This window comes from Diprion similis, chromosome 8 (assembly GCF_021155765.1).
Source record: "Diprion similis isolate iyDipSimi1 chromosome 8, iyDipSimi1.1, whole genome shotgun sequence".
Taxonomy (NCBI): Eukaryota; Metazoa; Arthropoda; class Insecta; order Hymenoptera; family Diprionidae; genus Diprion; species Diprion similis.
Genome location: NC_060112.1, coordinates 8,056,276 through 8,076,694, shown reverse-complemented (window position 1 = coordinate 8,076,694; position 20,419 = coordinate 8,056,276). Strand labels below are relative to the sequence as shown.

General features: G+C 36.3%; 1 protein-coding gene across 11 annotated transcripts in view; it reads right to left on the bottom strand.

Annotated features, from left to right (window-relative positions):
- Nucleotides 1-20,419, bottom strand: part of LOC124408609 (transient receptor potential-gamma protein) — a 113,803-nt gene that overhangs the window by 37,333 nt on the left and 56,051 nt on the right. For all 11 annotated transcript variants that reach the window (XM_046885650.1, XM_046885651.1, XM_046885653.1 and 8 more), the window contains exons 3-4: nucleotides 8,658-8,932; nucleotides 1,693-1,823 (exon numbers count right to left, since the gene is read on the bottom strand). In XM_046885650.1, the coding sequence (XP_046741606.1) occupies nucleotides 1,693-1,823; nucleotides 8,658-8,932 (406 nt within the window). The remainder of the gene's footprint in view (nucleotides 1-1,692; nucleotides 1,824-8,657; nucleotides 8,933-20,419) is intronic.

Sequence of the window (20,419 nt, the reverse complement as noted above, 5' to 3'; positions counted from 1 at the left end):
AAGGCGGGCGCCTAGCTGGTGCCCAAATCTACATGGTCAGCGTTACTCCGACTGCTTCGACGGTGTTCCGACGATTCTCAGTCTCGTCATTTACATCGTTAAAATATTAACAAAATATATCTTAATGTAATTTACACACAATCATCCATACTGTATATTAATTAATCTATTTTAATTTGGTGCTTCTATTGTAAATGGTTTAGCCTAATTATTGATAAACAGTTATTATTTAAAAAGAGAGAGATTTCTAAGTTGAGCTCTTCGATGTCTTAGCTCAACGTTTCTTTGCTCAGTTCTTGGTACTAGTTAATCTGATACAAAATTAAACCTAATATTGGGTACTGTACGTGACTTTTTCTAGGAGGGGTTGAAATATTCGCTACATGAATATGAGATTTGACGCAATTTATCATGCTGTCTAACATTGGAAGAATTCTCAAGCACTGTTGAGTGGACCAAAGGTGTACCGTTTGGTTTCAATTTAATTTCAAAAGAAGAATTTGAAAAAGGTTCTCCGAGGCGATACGTTGGGGCGTAATACGAACAAGATGTTTCGTTTTTTGGCTGTAACTTCCGATCTGTTGCTAGCAGGGTATTTGCAATGCGTTCAATGGATTTCTCTCGCAAAATTACGTTGGAATAGTGCATGAAGGAATTGTTCGCAGCATATTTCAAAATTGTTAAAATTTTCGCCAAAAATCCAAAGGGGTTAGCCTTAGTTTTTTTTCGAGCGAAATTTTTTGTGTCTCAGAATCGATTTGTATGAGTCTTTCTTAACTAATTGGAGCTCCAGGAACTCAGAAAACGCAGCAAAAAGTGCGTAGGAACAACAGCAGAGAAATTACGGTGAGAATCTTCGGTTTTTTTACTGTAACTTTTCATGCGTTGCTCACAGCCTTGTGGGACTGCGTTCAGTTGATTTTTCTCGCAAAATTACGTCAATAAGGTGCATTTCAGCATTAACTCTTTCATTCTTTAAAACAGGCCAAGAACGACGAAAAAAACGACAGGGATTAGTTTTTGTTCTCTCTGCGATTATCAGACCACAGAAACTTTTTGTCAAAGAATTTTTTCGCATAATATTCTGTACACTGATCGGACACACAAAAATACGAACAAGACATTAAAAAGCTTGAGATTATTCACAGAAGAATTAAGAAGGAAATCTTTTGTATTTTGACTGTAACTCTTAATTCATTTTCCACAGCGTATTTGGACTGCATTTAATCGATTTCTCTTGCAAAATCACATTGGATGTTCTGGAGACAGTGTCCGAAATCAGATGAAGAAAAAAAAACAACGATACACAGGCCGTTCAGCCACTCCATCTGAAAGCTTTAAAATCTTGATATGTGATACAGAAGATATTAGAATAATTTCTGGTTTCCGGATCGTGTCAGTGATCATTTAGATTTTAGAAAATTGTAGATAATGCAAAACTGAGTAACCCTCAATGTCAAAATAGTCATGTGAGAAATCACGTGCTCAAACCGACAAGTCAAGGGTTAGACGCAAGCGGATTGCCCCATATGTAGAACCATTCCGCTGAAAGTGATAGAATTATACTAAAAATGGGATAGCAACCCCTTTTCGAAGCCATTTGTGGTTTTTTAGCCGAAGTAACTTGATTTAAAAAGAAAAGTGACAGCAACGTGGGTATAGAAAACGGGTTTGAATCACATAAAGACTCACCTTCTTACGGAAGCAATGTCACCGCGTTCAACTGCCAGTAGATATTTTTTTTCATCGAGAGTGAGACTTGCCATTTCTTGATGAGGTCGGACCACGTTCTCCTCCTCCATCATTCCATGTATGCTGTGCCTCTGTAGAATAACAATCTCATTCATAAGAGTATATAACTTGGATACAAGCATAATATTTTTCAAAGTAATCAAACTCTAAGATAGTAGCCCTACGAAACATGAAATCGCAATTAAGCTCAGTTTAATATAGCAACATTTCATTTGACAAGGAACATGAATTTCTGAAGTCATATTCATCCTCGTCTCGTTGTATGATTTACGCGCCTTCCGACATTCCCGCAATATCAATCACATTAAATATGCTAGATGATATTCAAAATACACTCACGCCTGGTTAAAACTCGAACAAACTATTTATTCCACTCTCAAGACTCTGGAATCTTAGATCATTACTTATCATTTACTATGTTGGATTGAAGTTTGCCCGCTGCAAATTTGTAATACTTGCATCCAGGTGTTAGGCTGTCCATTTCTGGAAATCTTCCTCGATTGGCAAGAGGATAAAAGGTTCGCAGCGTTTGTTGATTCTTGAAGCTTTTCACTCAATAATACGCTGCCATCTCCTTTGCGCAGTTCTGATGTTTTCGAAGAGAAAGAGAAAGTTTTCACTCTTTTTTTCACATTCGAAATCAATTTTTAAGAGCCATATAATAGGGGTGAATCTCTCGATTTCGAAGTGAATAATTATCACCCAGCGAAGTAATGAGACATAATTTTTTAACCCACCGTTTATTCGACGATTGTGTTTATTCATTCAACTAATGTGCCAGAATAAATAAATTACAGGAAATCATAAAAAATGCACGGATCTACTCACTATAAAGTGAAATTAAAATGATTCAACGGTATCTACGGAAATTTGTACCCGATATTTGTAATATTGCTCAAATCCATTAGTTCCCACTAACAATGCGCACTGATTCCGTCAACATGTACAGGATTTCAATTCGTGAAACTATCAAGGGGGTAACTGATTGTAGACATTGTAAGATCCTTGAGCTCAATACGCATTTATTGATTTGCCCTTCCGTAAAGTTTTCGGTAATCACAGTGGCATTTATACATAAATCATTAGAAAATGCCGAATATTTTGATCGTTCGGTGACTTGACGTGAGCGATGTTTGCAACAAATCCTTTATAGACATGCAAAATGTAAAGAAACAAATTGTAGTTCAAGATAAATTGAGAGTCAAAGCTACAGAGATAAGAATGACAGTCGAATAAAAGAGAGATATTAACCAATTTGTTTGCAAAATTTTTGAAAAAATACCGAAACGTGACACTTTTTTTATTCGGTAAAATCCACACACACCACAATTGTCCTCAAAAGAAATAAATTTAAAAAAACAACGAAAACAAAAACGCGGAAACCTCACTGTAGCTTCCACCGCTTCGCTTTATAAACTAGACTATCAATTCCATTCGGTCAGGGTAAGAAGTTGGTTAAAATCGTGCGTGACAGTCAGCGATGTTACGCAAGCTTATTCAAGTAAGTGATTTTCTCACTCCGAGCCATATAACGTGACTGATAGTGAGGTAAAGTTGGTTATGTTACGCAAGATGCTTTCCCGTTTATGATGGTCATTGAGGATCCAAAATTCCAGGTGAAATGGAGGATTTCAGAAACCTACGAATCTTTTTGATAGGGTCAAAGTGGGCCCCTTAAGAAAATAATGCCTAAAGTCAGAATAAAATGTTTAGTTTTCATGTGTACAGTTATAGTTAATTATTATGTATTAAATAAATTAAAGATCAAAAGTAATCATAAATTTAAATTCAGAAAGTTATTTAACTCTGATGAGTTGAGAGTAAAGCACAACTTCAAACGTTTAGCGTTATAAAGTGTGCAACTACTCGCATAAATGATTTCAAAATAATTGATACTTAATAAAAAGTTTAGGTGGTTAATTTTATTCCTTGTTATTTAAAATATCTCAGGGACCCACTTTGCCCCACCCTCCTCTATTCGAATACATGTGTCGTCTAATCGCAAGTTATCGATGGTTACAAAATATTGGCTAAATCGAATCTCTTTTACCATGTGAGATAAAAAGCCTTGACAGAATTGTTGATTCAACTATCTTCTATGATTACTAGTTTAATATTTCTTATAAATTTTGCAAAGTGCAACAGCGAAGACGTTCCAATGAGACAAGAATAGACTGAGCAAAAACAAAGATGATCGCCTCGGTTGGGAATTCGCAGTTGTATAATCAGCTGCGGGATAGTAGTGTTTAGATTTTGGTTTCGAACAATGCCATTTTCGCGTATGTAGATTTTTGGAAAAAGTATTTACCCTATGATGGAGAGTGTATGGTAAGGGCGTGGCGCGGCTTGACAATTAGGGAGCGCCCGGATAAACACGGAGTGCCAGTCTCCAGCGTCATCCGAGTGGGCTAGTTATGTCTTTCCCTTTTTATCCATCTTTATCCCCGTCATCTTTCTCGCTCTCTGGACGTCCACTCCTTTTCAGAGTACCACACCCCTTCTACATTACACCCTTGTACGTCGAGCGGTCAACCAGCGCTTCAATTTCTCTCAGGAATAGAAGTGGCTTGTTTTATTTTTCTCCGTCGTTATCGCTACCGACGATGACGAGGACCCTGATGACGGCATGCCGAGTTATGCTTCTGAATACAATTTATGCTACATATTTCGTCCTTGCATTTTCACTACCTTATAATTTATCATTTCGAAAATATCCTCCTTGACTGATGAGGAACCATCGCATAATTGGACTGACTGATTTCAGCAACCAAAACTTTGATTCACTTCAGGCACAAAGTGAAGAGACTTATGTTTCGGCTTTTCACTAAATGAACATTTATATTCAATGAAAAACCACGTTAAAAAAATTTTTTTGTCACTTCTACTAAAAAGCTTCTTTTTTCTAGTAATTTTCTCAAAACATACTGTTCATTTTTCTCAACTGCCTGATATTTTTCAAATCACTTAAGCTCGATGAAACTTAAATATTCAAGAAAACGTGATTACACACTTGACTTATAGGCTACGAAATTATCATTTTATATTACATTGATGAAAAAAAAAAAAAAAAAAAAAACAAACCAGAAATTTCATACTCGCCTCTGTAATTGTTTGCCCACTGATGAAAAAAGAATACGAAGGAAAAAGAAGAACCGACGATTGTAATTTCATTTCTAAATGCCCTTCGGCCATCGAAATAATCTCAACTAGTCCAGTTAAAATGAAGGACCCCAAGGATAGACTAACTTTCGAGAAATCGCAATTGTCAGCGTCTCTTCCTTCACTCCAAGTTCAAGTTGCGACCCTCCTGAGACTCGAAGTTAATAACAAGAAATTAGAGCAGCCCAGTTCTTGAACGAGTTCCGTTGAAATTATCGGTGCTTGATACTCCTCGAAGAAGGTTATATGACAGTGGTTCTCAGTACAAATTTTAATGTCTTAACGTAACAGTTGCCTCGATTCCTAAAGTGAGGTCACATTTATCTTACCCACAGCGCGGCTGAAAATTAAAAATTCTCGAATGATATTCCTACATGACGCATGGTTTGATCAGTTTCAATGACTTTCCATTTGTTGCATTGTCATTTGACATCTTAACGTCTTGTTGGATACTTATTCGTAAGAGACAACACACACAACACAACACTAAGTTGAAACAAAGCTTATCACAAAGTAATGCGCCTAAATCGAATATTCTCTAGTCAAAAACATCGTCATTTTACTCGGTCGGTAAAGTCAAAACAGAATATAGTTTTGACGCCATTTTGTATGAGTTATTTTTTCGAAAACACACGCCTTTACTTTTACTTCCGTAAACCTCACTTCAGAATTAGTGAAAATTACATTCAGTGTTGAAAATAACAATTATTTCTCAATTATTTCACCACCCACCTAGATAATTATTCTTATTTCAAATCTATATTCTTTACCATAACTATAATTGATATCTTCAGCCTGCCGTTACACATTAAATGTGCTATTTCGATTCTATTATATCTAGGACGCCAACCTTAAAATGCCTTTCAAATCATATGAAAATAATGATGATTTTCCACAATATTTTTGAATTTTAGGACTGTACTTCGTGTAATTCGAAAATGCTGTTTAATACAGATATATCAATTTTTTAATTGCTATTTCACACCATACGTAATGTATTTCACACCATACTTGATAATTACCAAATTAAAAATTATTGCTCCTGACAGAGTTGCATGCAACAATAATGTGAGACCCTCTACTAGCCTGTAATGTTTCGAGATTTACAATTTCTTTGAAACCAGAATTTTCCTACCTGTACCCACGTGTTAAATAAAGTTATTTCAGTATGTTGCCACTTGAGACGAAATCCCTTCTTCGACGTCGAAACCTATGGTTGTTGGTTGATTAATCATTGCCATTGCCCGGAGCACCTTGTTGGTATCTTAAGCATTACCGTAGTAGAGCAGGGTTAACAATAGAGTGAGGGTTATCGATTACACAAATATCGAGTTTGTGTAAAGCTCGCGGTGTATTCGAGAAAACATCTACCACATAAATCACGAGACCTCAAGATGCGAAAGAGATTCGGAAATGAAGAGGAATTCCGAAGGCAGTGATCCCTGAGAAAACTCCGCTGTCCTGTAGAACAATTGCATTCGGAAAAAAAGAATTGTTGTTTGCTTTCAAACTTTGCTACACTCAGAAACGACCAGAAGTGAGACTATGACAGGCAGTCAATAATATCAATAATATCGAGTGATTAAATATTGAATTTTGATTCGTCTCCTTTTTTAGATTCCTGTTATTTGTTGCGAGATTAAAGATATATATGCTCTTCCAGCATCCGTAAAGTCACTTAATTGATTGTAGTTGGACATATTACTTGGGCAGTAAAAATTGAAATACCACTAAAAACTCCATAATAGCTTTATGATGAGCCTTTTGTGTTTCAAGAGTACAAATTCTTGCTTATAAGTTTATAAAGACTAGTCAGTTTTTCTGACGGTTTGAAGGATCATGTGATATCCACTAAGCTTTTCTTGACAAACAAAAATGCGAGGAACAATTTTTGCTGTTAGCATTCTTCCAAAAGCTCGACGGTATCGATATTTTTCTATACTTATGGTATAATGAGATAAAATTCTCCGATCAAGATATCAAACTCGTGTATTAGACGCTCCATTTTTATTACAGGTAAAAAATTTGAATTGTCGATAAAAAATTAAGGTTGAAATATGACTGTAATAATTACGATTTTTCAATGATGACATGAAAGATGAAATTTTTTCTTTTTTTTTCTAATTAATTTTCGGCAACGAAAATGCGTGAACGGAATCTAATTGCTTCTTCAAAAAGTTTAATTTAGCGCAAATCTATTGACCACTTCAATTTTGTTAATACAACATCTCAACTGGAAGTCAACATCGATGGAAAATTCTTAGATTTTAAATTGCCAAATTTTGGCTCTTGAGAACTCCAAAAAGAATACTCCAGGAAGGTACTTCAGATCGTATGAAAAATATAACTGCATTCTGACTTATTGTTAGTCACTTTACACCCATTTCCTACAGTTCTTCATCTGATACACAATCATCATGTTTGCATGAAAATTCTTGATCGTGGAAACGATTAACTTAACCTGAACTGATTGGCTGCTCATCAAAAGCTGTGATTATCGATTTATGTATACTGTATCCGGACTGAACTGAAGTCAATACTGTACAAAGACTTCTCTGAAGATCACGCGAATTTGGAATCAGTTATGCTCAACTTCCTAATAACAAATCTTCTGTGGGAAATGGGCCGATAAATGCCACTCAACTGGACGGTCGTTAAACTTTAATTACCTAAGCGCGTTGCTTCCGTTCCAGTTATCAACACCCTGCAGATTTAAACGAGGAGCTAGGATACGATCCTTCTGTTTATCTTTGGGTCGACACGTATACGATGCGAGTCTATGCATGCAAATATTCGCTCTGCGCTAAAACTCATATCATTCAGATTCAGTGACACATTTCAGGTAGGTAATGAAATAAAACATGTTAAAGACTTTTTAGTAGATAATGAATTCTGTACTCTGCACTTATAACAGCACCGCCTAATCTATTGCGGCTTACACAGTCAGAGGAACCACCTATCAGTACTCTGTTCAAAAGTTAAAACATAATAAGGCCGAGGGTTTGGTCTCTACTTATTTATCTCAAGAGTACAGACTTTGATATTACAGACAGAATAGAATTTTACAAGTTCTGATACCGCGAGGAACATGACATGATAGAATCGGGCCTATCTTGTAAAGAAGACTTTGCTATTTGCTATAAGACAATTTGCTGCGAGAAAGATATTCAGTTACTGTTCCACTGCTGAATATGAAACTTTCTCAATGACATCCAAAGTTATGAATTTATTGATGTAATAGTGCAAAACTCGAATTTCCTCTCGAACGAAACATTTGCATCTACTTCAACAGCTTTCTCGGGCAGGAATAGTATACTGTGTTACAAGTGCGGAAAGTGGGCAATTTCCGATAATTGTGAGGCTTGCAAGCATCGGTTTCAAGGGCGAGTGCTACATCCGCACGAGTACTTACTGTTGTTACTAAACAGAATATTCCAACCAAAGAGTTTCCGACAAATAATTGAATACTACAACATCACGACAAAATATCCCCCAAAAATTATGTTAAATGCGATCAGTATAATACAAATTCATGTTAAACATTTAATAAAACGAAATACGTAAATAAAATCGGAATAAATTGTTGGAGTCATCAAAGTTCTGCAATATTCAAGTATTTTAGTGAAAACAAGAAAAGCTCAAATCCAATTTACTAGCACACGAGGTTCCGAGCATTCAGTAAATTTCGTACCCAAAGTTGTCAGTATCGAAACCACCAAACAGCTTAAGATAATGTTTATACGCACCTTGACTTTTTTGTCGATTTCCGGTCTTTCGAGTAGACTGGTTGTCTGCATCGTAGACTGTAAAAATAGGGGTGGTTGCGGTGGAGCCTCTGGGTCATAGTTCGCGTTAGACGCGGGAGGGCCGCGGAGAAATCCGCCGGTACCGGAACGCGCCCTCATCGCAGCCGCCATTCTCAGCGGAAACGAGCCTCCACTACTTCTCCTTCCTTCGCCCTCTTGGTCGCCTGCCAGGCCGATGCCCCCGGCGATGCTCTCTTCATCCTCCCCCGGGCTCTCTGTAACGAACATAAAGGAAATCGAGGATCAATTTCCAATACTGTGAAAATAATAAAAGTACTTTTCAACCTGATCATCAATCCAAAAATTTGGATGTGGATCCAATCTCTTTCGAAGTTTCGATATAGTTCGGTACCTACAGTGTCGTGATTAGGCGATAACTACCCTTCTTCGTTTCGTATGAACCGAAAGCAACGGCAAATGCATGGTTCTGTGACGTTGTTTGTTTTTTAGCTAGCCAAAAAAATGTTGGAAGTAACCATCCGATATTTGTTTTTCAAGAGAATACTGAGATACTAACAATGTCTATGAGACTAACAGACTATTTTATTGTCTGATAGTTCTGTTCTGAACATCTGCTACGATACATTCCAATATCGTACAAAGAAAATAATTATTGATACATGACAACTCACGATAAAAGCCATAATTATCATCCGAGCCTAAGGGTATCCATATTCTAAATGTCTAATATCTAGATATTTGGTCATGAAATCCGCCACGTGGAGCCAAGAAGCCTCTATGTGATCCATGAATGTCCACGTTCAGGAAAGTATGCTGTTGCGATGGTGACCACTGTTAGAAAACCAATTCCATAGTCTTGGCTGTGAGTTAGAACTCTGGTCGTCAAGACCTTTTGAGAATATGAGTTTGGTATGAATGAACTGCTTTCTATCCACAATTGAGTAATTTTGGTAAAACTTTGTTACACAGCTGTATTTCCTTTTGCTAAATCAATAGTGGAACCTAGTTTTACTTCTTCACAAGGAGGAATAAATCCTTAGAAACATTTGTCTCGTTGATTTGAGCGTTGCACACAATTGAGTCTAATATTTTTTTACAGTAGATTTTATAAATCTTTCATGCTTACAGGGGTAGTGATTATGGATGTAGTTGGTTCAACTACATTAGACAATTGTCACAAAATCTCAGTGAACTTTCTATTATAGTTAGAATAGAGTTATTTTTACGATAGATACTTCTCTCACTGTACATTTAAACAGTGGATTTCCTGACATCGCTTCACTCAGCGGAAGATATATTTCTATTTTTAAGGCGCATATGTCAGTTTATCTTGTTGTAACAACAACGGAGAACCAAGAATTTTCATTCACGCAGCATGTATTGTAAATTGCGTCAGAGGATTCTGTATCCGGTTTCTGAAATAGTAATATATCATTTACCGAGTGCCGTCCACCTGCCATGAAGCTGTTTGTTCAACTCGAACACGAGACTCCGTAGAAAATAAATCTTATATTCAGCCCCTTGAGATCAATCAGTCTTTCGTTTACGTGCTGCTACTTCCGCTCAAAGCATCCATTTCATAACTTGAACCATCTCTCGAGTTTACTTCTGCTCTAGTAAAGGTTACCGCTAACACTGTTCTTATCGATCAAGCTGTCGCATGGAGTGACGAGAATATATTAAGATAGTCTATGAAATGACAAAGGTAAATAGTTTCGCAATGTTCTGGGAATATTCAATTCTTATTTCATTAGGTTCAATCTAATCGAGTGAGATATCATTTCGATTCCCGTTGCTTGGGGTCTGTAGCTTAGGGCATGTTCTTTGGGGTCTGTTGCTTGAGAGACGTTACTTGGAGCGCGTTGTTTGAAAGGAAACGGTAAAAAAAAACATTGCTTCGAACCTATCGTTTGGCGAAACTGACGGAACACGATATTATTTTGATTTTCACGCTTGCTAGAACTTTCACATGACAAAATTCTCTGTTGCAAAAAGCATTTTAGAGATATGATAGTTGACAAGTTGCATGTGACGGCTTGTGGTTTGTTCGTTGAATGGATAATCTGCCATGGCGCTGTCAGAATTACCGGAGATCTGCAATTGAACTGCTATTTCCATATGCGAAATAATGAATAAACGTATCTTATTGTTAGATAAATCAATGAAAGTGTTACCTGCATATTGATGATGTATTTCGAAGCTATTATAGCTAGATATTTGTCAACGGAAAAAAATAATTCACTTTGCCTGCAAAATTACTGGTTACATAGAGGAGGCAAGAAAATTTTTGACAGTTTAACCAACGGGTTTGCTGTATTGTAACAAAAAGTCTAGCTGTCTTTGTATTATTACCAAAATTTGCGGGTCCAACAAATTACTTTTTTTTTTTGTATGAAAATGTCTTTCGAAGAGACAGCAGAAAGACGTGGGATATACTTGGATATGAATAATTAGCTAGATAAGAGGTTTGGAGACGGGGCAATTCAAATAAAAGTAAACATGCGAGTGTTTAAACTTACTATAATGCGTGTTACAACTTTTTAAACCACAGAAAAACCGGCTTTGATGTTTTTGGAATGGTAACTCTGAAAATGTCTTAAAATTTGTATGATATGTCAAAACGTTCTTAATACCATAATGTGTTACCCATCGAGCCCTGAAAATTCGTCATGAAACCATTTTCTGCGACACTTTCTATGGTTTACGAGAACACTAGTTTTGTATAATTCCCGATAAAGTATACCTACTGTGGTAACTAATGTGATCTATACGATGAGGCAAACAACGCGAGTTTTCCGTGAAGTATTATGGCGACGTGAGTTTCTCCGGTGTTCTAAAGAGGCATACGTGGTTGTCACCCCTGGGATTTCGCCCGCCTGCTTCAAGGGTTGCAAAACGCCAAAGCTAGCTCGATGCTGGCCTGCTTTTGCGGTAAGCAAATCCCCGCGGTTGGCCCGATGTTGCCGACCCCAGGTCGACGAACTATCAGTCGACTTTCCCGAGTAGTCCAAATACGAGACCCGATTTTGTTAGAGCACTTGCAACGGGTGTAAAGTTTAAACTACAGCTAAAGCGCGAGGATCTACGGATAATCAAACTAAACCGGGATTGAAATTCTGTGAATCGAAATAGTACATTCTGTTTCAAGTGCAGAGAATGAGCGATTTCCGATGAGTATAAGGTTTGCAGCATAAGTCAAGACTCGATCTCTAATCACACCGATCAGATATAGAAAAAATTTGCAAGTAGCTGTTGGAAAAAATAGTTTATTCGAGCTGCCAATAGAGAAGTAGTCGTGACGAAAACCCAGACGAGAGAGAGAGAGCAAAAGAGCCTTTGACAAGATGTCACCCAGCGTTTACTCGTATCTTTTGTTTGGCTTGATTGCACTGGAGGTCGCCCTTTCATACGTATAGTGATTGACAAGGTGTTTTGTGAGAATTGCCTATTAGCAGCGAGATGGAAAATTGTGTACGTCAAAAGACTTTTGGCGACACGGTTTCGAGGATCTGCGAGTGTAGTTTTTGTCACGCACTGAAACGGCCCCGTGTAGTTCCTTTTATACTAAACATAAGTTTGCAATATATGAACTGTAGGCAATCGCATGAAGAAGCCGAAAACGAAAGTTGGAACACGACACTTGATCAAAAACGTGTAGTTTCAGAGTTTCTGTATAACTGTTTGGAGTTCAAAATAGTGCACGTTTAATTAGCAGCAAGAAAAGCCAGCTAAGTGAGGCTTTCTGCACAGGCGGGATTCTCAATAATTTCTTACTTTCTTGATCACTGAAGAGGAATCACGTACGTTGATCGCTTGCGTTTGCGAGTAAGATACGCAAAAATGTTCCAAGTACTCATTCACTCGCATCAGACTTGCTATATATACGCCAACTTCTATCTAGTCTTAGAAATAACAATCTTGTAGATATCTGTGTTTGCCTTGTAGACTTTCATCAGATATTTTAGGCACAAACTCGAGTCGCGATAAATTCTTTGAGGTTTAAATTGCTAATTGCTGATGTAATTTAAAAAGTGTTTAAACGCACACGGGCTCTAGTCACGCTAGCATATGCCTAAAGACGATGTCGAGCAGAAGCAACAGGTTTCAGAGTACCAAGAACTTCAACCATCTGGACAAACGGAATATTTCGCTTGTTTTATCAAATTTTCGACATACCCTTTCATGAGCTTCAAGATGATGGACGAGATTGATCATTAGAACAAGCCAACATCGTGCTAATATTTGATCGAATGTGAAGTGCAACTTGGGCATATACGACGATCGAGGCTACTTCACGAATGAAGGATCAGGCGATGATTGTGGTTTGACAGAAAACAAATCCGTAGTGAGATCAGCAGGAAGTAATTATTCATCTCCTTCTTCTTCTTTGCTCTTGTTTATAACAACAAAATAAAATAATACGTGCCATTTTCTCTATGGTTTATTGTTCCGTGCTCTGGATTTCTGATTGAATACGTAATGAGCGATGAGAAAGAGAAATAAGAAAAGTATTCCGGTCTTTTCATACAGTTTCTGAGCATGCTGATGATGAGTGCGGACCAGCCTGGAATCAATCCTTCGAACAAACGAAAATAAATATCCTGAAATAAGGAGATACATGGAAGTTTTCTCGATGCAAAAGTGAAAACATAATATTGCAGTGTATACATGTAGATGCAGACGCCCAACGGCTCGTTCCTTACTGGATCTCAGTGAAGTGATGGGCTAAGCACTGAAATATTGTTTGGCATGAGCGGCCAAGAAAAACACCAACGTGTAGTAATGAACTCGATACAGTAGAAGAAAGTGCATCTACTTCCGTTGCAGTATCTTCTATTGAATAACCGTATAAGTTCACACGATGTACAAGCCTAAGGCACAGTGGTTATTGTCATTTATGACATTAAATAAACATGGACTGAATGAATGCCCATTCGTGGCGCACACATAACTCAAAGTGAAGTAATGAAGGTTTTCATGTAATGTACGGTGAAATAAGACTACGTAAAATGTTGGTGTAAATACCTGTAATAAACACTTGCATGATTCGTCGATAAAAATTATTTTGTTTACAAAAGATAATCATCTCCCATCGTTAGTAAAATGCAAGTGTTTAATGAATGGTAACTCATTGGAGTTTTTCTCCAAAGTGTGTGCTAAAAATTTCTCAGTGCGATAAGAATCACATTGAAAGTGATAACGAGAGAGTAAAAAAGTATATAAGACCTTCCTTCAAAATTGCAATAGATAATCCGTTTCACTATTCCGATTTCATGAAGACATGATGGTATGAGGATTGTCATAAGGGTGTGATTTCGGAATTTTTTCCCAGTTGGTACTACGTAGGTACATTTGACTGATAAATATAATATATTTACTTAGCTTGACGAGTAGCCTTGAATCATTTATATCAATCTGTCTGCATATAAATACGACGAAAACCGTGGATTCACGTTTTCTGTACTCCCCGTGGGTAATTACAGTAATGGATGTGAAAAAGAGTTAATCATTATGCTTCCAAAATAAGCTGTTATACAGGGTGTTTGGTTTTAATCCCGCAGGTGAATATTTTAGCTATGAAAACAGATAAAGAGTTTAAGTATAAAGCTTAAAGGATTTCAAGGGAGAAAGATGATGCTGATATGGGTTGACTTGTAAGTGAAATATTTTTGAGATTTTGCAAGTAATGTGAATTTTTTAACAGGGACCACATATTTTGATTATGAGTCGTTGATAGCGAGATCATAAATTCAACGATGCTGAAACATTTTCTTTTTTTATCTAAACTTTCTTTACACTTGAGCGTTGGCTCTTGCGCTTACTAAAAGGCTTGTTATCATAATTCGTTCATAATCAAAACCAAAATTGTAAGAAATATTAGTACCACACCAAATTCGCCAATTTTCTATCCGCAAGAAAACTTTTCAGCGAGGGCGAATGTCAATAGATACGTGCAGAATCTAAGGTATATAAAAAAAAGAAATCCACAAGAAAAAAAAAAATTGGAATTTTAAAAATTATTTTGCCGTCTTGTAATTTATTTCTGATCTCACTCTCAATTATTTACATTAACCAGAATCAGACTTGTAATTGAAAAATCTAAAAAAATATCGTAATCCAAAAGTCGATCCGTATCAACGTCATCTTTTCATCTTAAAATCCTATCCTTGAAATTCGCCTGGGACCGTAAATACCGACTACCCTCTATACGTTACTCATGTAGGTAAAAAAATTGTCTTTAAAAAATGTCAGCCCATTTTCTGCATATCACGCTCCAGTTAAGTCTATCTCTCTCATCACCGTGTTGTATTTGAACGCGTGACATAATTCCGGGCCATAATGACGTCGCCCAATTCGCAACGGATTCTACCATCACATAATGCAAAAATATTTACCATATGGCTAGGTGCTGGATCTAGGTCTTGACACATTGGTCGTATTTCTGAAATCTGAACTACGTTGAGGAATGTGTGCTCAAAAATATAAATGAGATCAGTTTGGTGCCAGTATTTTCGATTGGAAATGACTGACTCGCCGTTACGCTTACATAGTATCTAATTAGGAGTTGTATCGTAAAATATGTCTGAATTGAAATATTTGTAAAAAAACAGGTGTTAAACACCCTCCCTGTCTGCCCATGTAAATTACGTTTCTCGAGAAGTCAACACTAATATATAAACACTCTATAAAAAATCGAAAGGATTTAATATAGTTTTTATTAATATTATAACCTAGAAGAACAATTGGCTCTACCCGATACTGCAGTTGCGGTTTTAATGCAAGGAGAAAACTTGAATGTTTATCGAAAAATTTCAATTTCATCTCGAATCACTTTCAAAAGAGATACTGCTGACTGGGTAGAAACCTTTCAGTATTTTATTTTTTTCATTCGACAACACTGATGTAACTATGGAGACAATATTTGACATTGGGGGTTCAATCCAAATTTTAATTCGGATGACAGATATTCTGCTCAAACTGCTAGCCAAGAAACATAAGTAATTCGTATTTGGTATTATTTTAATAGATAAACAAAAATCTTACACCTTCCAATGCAAAGATCTGTAAATACAATTACGCTAAACTGTTGTGATTTCTATTCATTTCACCCTCCAGCACATACAAGAGATATATGGAATACGTGTGCAAAATGTTGAACAGCAAAAAAAAGTTTAGGCGCACACAAATCACCTTATAATATTCAACATTTTTAATACTATCACTTCAGTTCATTTTTCATATACTGAACGGTTTGACCTTATTCTAATGGATATTGTGGTGACCAATCCAATATCTAGTCTCTTGCTTGTCCATCACATGGGATGAAAATTTTTCAATTTCAATAAAATATGTATAAAAGTCGAGAAATATTTTGTTAGAAAACTTTCTCTTGATAAATAGGTACGACATCGCCCTCAGCAACTCGTCGCAAAAAATATATAGTAGATGTATGTGCATATACTCGATTTCCTGACGAATCGGCATAACTTAAGGACACGTGGAAAGTATTATACGTTCTTGACGTTACGTGTACAAAAACTTTTCAACGAGAATCTTACCTTACGGATATGTCGTTGACCCTGTCGTTACCATTGAGCATTTACGTAAACACTTGCGAAAGTTATACTTCCACCTTCTGGCTCGAGTTATAAAGCAGAACTTGTTACGTAAACCTACTCGATGATAGCCTAGGCTGGTGTCTTATGTGCGTGAGTTATTTAGCAGGAAATCTATTGAAAGGCGAAGACAAGTGATAGAACTCATGATTGATACCGATTTTCGTACATGTCATCTGACCGAAAGTGTTGCTCTTGGCGTTGGTAATAATTTAACCCAACTTCACAAGTGACATATCGTTTCGTTTGAATATCGTATTTGATCTCCATTGTTATCAAGAGCATTCGCAAACAATCATGCGAACATTATGCGAATGTGCTTCATATTTTGAATATAAAAATTGTTAAAATAATACTAGATATAAAAAAAAAAGAACGTTGGTTTGATAAAGAAACCAATGTTTCGGATGAAAGAAAAAAATTCTTTAATTAATTCGACCGATGTCACGTCGTGCGAAAAGGTGTGTCTAGGTGATAATTAGTATCGAAGCTCGATTTCAATCATGAAAAATTGATGCATGTTGAATTAGAATATAGTAACAAAAGTAGATGTAATTCGACAAACATAAAATAATTTACAAAAACTAAATCAACAACGAAAAAGATGACTCGTCGGTGATTGTTCTTTTATTAATGGAATGAGTGGCCTTGAATCGGTTAGAATAGATCGCAGGAGTTGTACAGGTATATTGTTTCAATTCATCCGGCTTCATATTCGAAAATGTTTTATAAATAAATCCAGAATGAAAAAATATTTCCCGACAAAACTCAAAACATCGTGGATGGAACTATAGGTAGTCTTACTGATTTTCAGTACTAGAAATGTGTATTCCACATTACTGCTCGTAGATATGCATTATTAATTAAATTGTCTTCTCGATTATTGCTGTCTAAAAAGGTGTCGTTGAATGATATCGCTCGACCAAATTAAGGTAAAATTCTTTTCTACTAAAATTGGAAATACGGCTATGGAATGAAAGCTCTGCGTAATTTATTCACTTGCAATTACAGGTTTCACGTTACATATTCCAGTGATGAAAGTGTCTACTGTAATAGTAATCTGTAATCTGTAATCTGTAATTTTGATTTATCGTAAACGAGTGTATTTTTGGTAAATCAACAAATTTGTAAAAATATATGTAAGTACAGTAGAGCCTCGTGTCCCAAGCAACACGCGTCAAAACGTCCTTCAGTTTTCGAAAGAGATAATTCAAAATGCAATAATTTCAAATCCAAATGCTCTTTTATTCTTGATAACGTCTCAAACTTGTCGAGTTCTCTCGATGAATTACTGTGAGAATCAAAAAACTGAACAAGCAGAACAATCGACTGGCCTAAAAGGTCTGGTCCTATGACTTACAGCTTTAATTTACTATCAGTAAAGGAATTTTTTATTCCCGTACGATTTCGAGCCTTGCCTTTGAATCGCTTCCTAATCTCTGATTATATCTACAATACGATAATATTTCTACAACTCTACTACGAAGTGGCATTGAAATATCGCTTAAATTGTTCATAACATCGCAACATGTCGGTCCAAAATTTCTGCAGCGTTGTTATAAAAGTGTTTACCAAACTTACGCAATATTGAAGCACAGAAGTAATTTACCCTTCCTTATAGACTGCTCTTCATTTTATAAGAAGCCATCGCCGCCATCGTGTGCAAGTAATTCAGAGGCTGTTATAGCACCCCTGGGAATTACCCAAAACCCCATGAAATTCCCATGACTTAAACGCGTCACTTCCCTTGAAATTCCCTCACAAAAGTTCAGTCAATTGCTTAACATTTTCTATCGTCGTTTCAGTCATACCTAATTAAGTATATCTGTTGCGAACAGAATAACGCCAATTGATTTTATTGATGATTTTTCAACCTCAAGTCCAACAATATAATTTTGTTTTTACCTGTTTGGTACAGCCTACGTATAGCCATGCAACTAATTGTAAAGGCCACAGTTTTTTCATACATTTCAGTTTCGGTTCCAATTTTTCACCCCAAACTTTTCACTTTCATTCATAACCCTTTTCCGTTTCTTTCAAAAAAGTTTACGATTTTTCCACAGCTGCAGTATTTTCCAAAAACCCGTGACCCACTCGAGGAATCACCACATAATGAACCATCCGGTTAGGCGAAACATTCATTCAAAACTTTTCTCGGCGCCAAGACTTTGGCGTTTCACCGGGACTCTGTATCTCAGTTTTTGGTGGTGAGAGGTTCCCAAAACTGTTTCAAACTTGGTTCTGGATTCCCTCGAGAGGAGTGCTGTGGGTGCGGTGGAAAGTTATTACAAGCAATATAGACAGGGAGACAGACAAAGGTAGAGGGTACTAGGAACAAAGAGAGCATGCCTGCTCACTCGATACTAGCACAACTCGTGGCAAGTATCTCACCTAAGTTCAACCAATTTCGAGGACCCAGTCTACTACCTAAGTTGCGAGACTTGTATAGAAGACTCTGCCCGTAACTACTTAGAAAAGACTCGTGTAACGTATTGGAACGGGAAAGTAAGATTTGACGTTTGTCGCCAGTCTGCAAGCGTAAGCTTCACGTGATTGATTGATTGGATGCAATAATATTAGGATTAGAATCTGTCAGTATACCTTTGCCCTAATCTCAACCTAAAATTTTACCTGAATTTCCGGACAAGTATGTCCCGATAAAACGGAAGTGGCATACTAGGGTTAATTGGTAATACGTAACAAACCAAAGTTGTTCACCCCGATTAACGAAGTCCTAATTGAAATGGTCTCACAGTGACGGTATCAGCATACGAGGTAACAGTAATTGATTATGTGGATTATTCTACTGAAAATCCATACTTAAGGAATTTTGTTAGAGTTTAAGTATCTTACAATATGTTATAAGCAAGCTGTGGGATCATGCAACATTCATATCACATTATATCAGGGTTATGGAAAAGAAAGCAGTTTTATGTAGAGGAAATTCACGTTGGTAACATATGTGAAAGAATTTCACTCCGCGTGTATAACAGACTTTTACGGAACTTATGTGGCTGAATAATCGCTGTACAAGATCGTATAATTCTGCAAAGTTGTTGAAAATGATTTCCAAGACGATCCACTTCCGTATCATACGTAAGATTTCAATTCGATTATTAGAAAATTTATGAGAGTTAATGGAAATTTCTTCTTCGTTAGAAGGTTCATACGAATTGAATTTTCCAACTTTCGCTTACCAAGATGTACAAACTAATTTTGCATCGCTATATATCTGTCAAAGATGCCAATCTTAGCACTAAAACACACTCTGTTATTTTATCTAAACAGCATTAAGTTTCGCACTTTGATTTAGGAAAACTTGGTGCTCGTAACAGGTGAGCATATTGCGTTTAACGACGCGAAGAGCATCTAGGATACCAAACTAGGTCGAATTTACAGAAAAGCTGAAGTGTTAATTAAAAGTTTACAAGAAGTGTGAAGACCTGTGAAGTCCTGGGGTGAAGTGCTTCTTCCTTCTTTCTCAAAAAGTTTCAACTACCTCTCTATCAGTAAGCATGCATGATTTTTATCAGAAATCAATTTGAGTCTCGTGTGACAAAATGTTAGTTTTTGATGTTTTAAGAGCCCACTCCAAAGGACAGTTCTAAAAAAAAATTTCAAGAGGTCGCTCCACATTTTTTAAAACGTCAGAAATCGTCAAAAATCGATTATTTTTTTTCTTAATTTTTTTTTCTCGTTACGGTATAATTTTATAGACAAAAAAAAAAAATTTCCGAAAGTTTCAGTTCAAAATTTGAATTTTGAAAGGTCGCTCATAATTTTTTTCAATTTTTTGATGCATTTCTTTAGATCTACTCGAGCGACCTTTTAATATTCATATTAAAATTTCATAAATTTTTTTCTTTAATTCAGTAAGAAAAAATCGATAACAATACACCACGACATGAATTAAAAATCAAACAAAATACTGAAAATGTAATTTCTTTAATTTAATTTTTTGACGATTTTTGACATTTTTTAAAATTTGGAGCGATCTCTTAAAATTTTTTTTTTGTTGAGATGTCCTTTGGAGTGGGCTCTTAAAACATCAAAAACTAACATTTTGTCACACAGGACACAAAAAAAAAAAAAAATAGTCGGTTTTTTTGCGCCACCCTAATATAC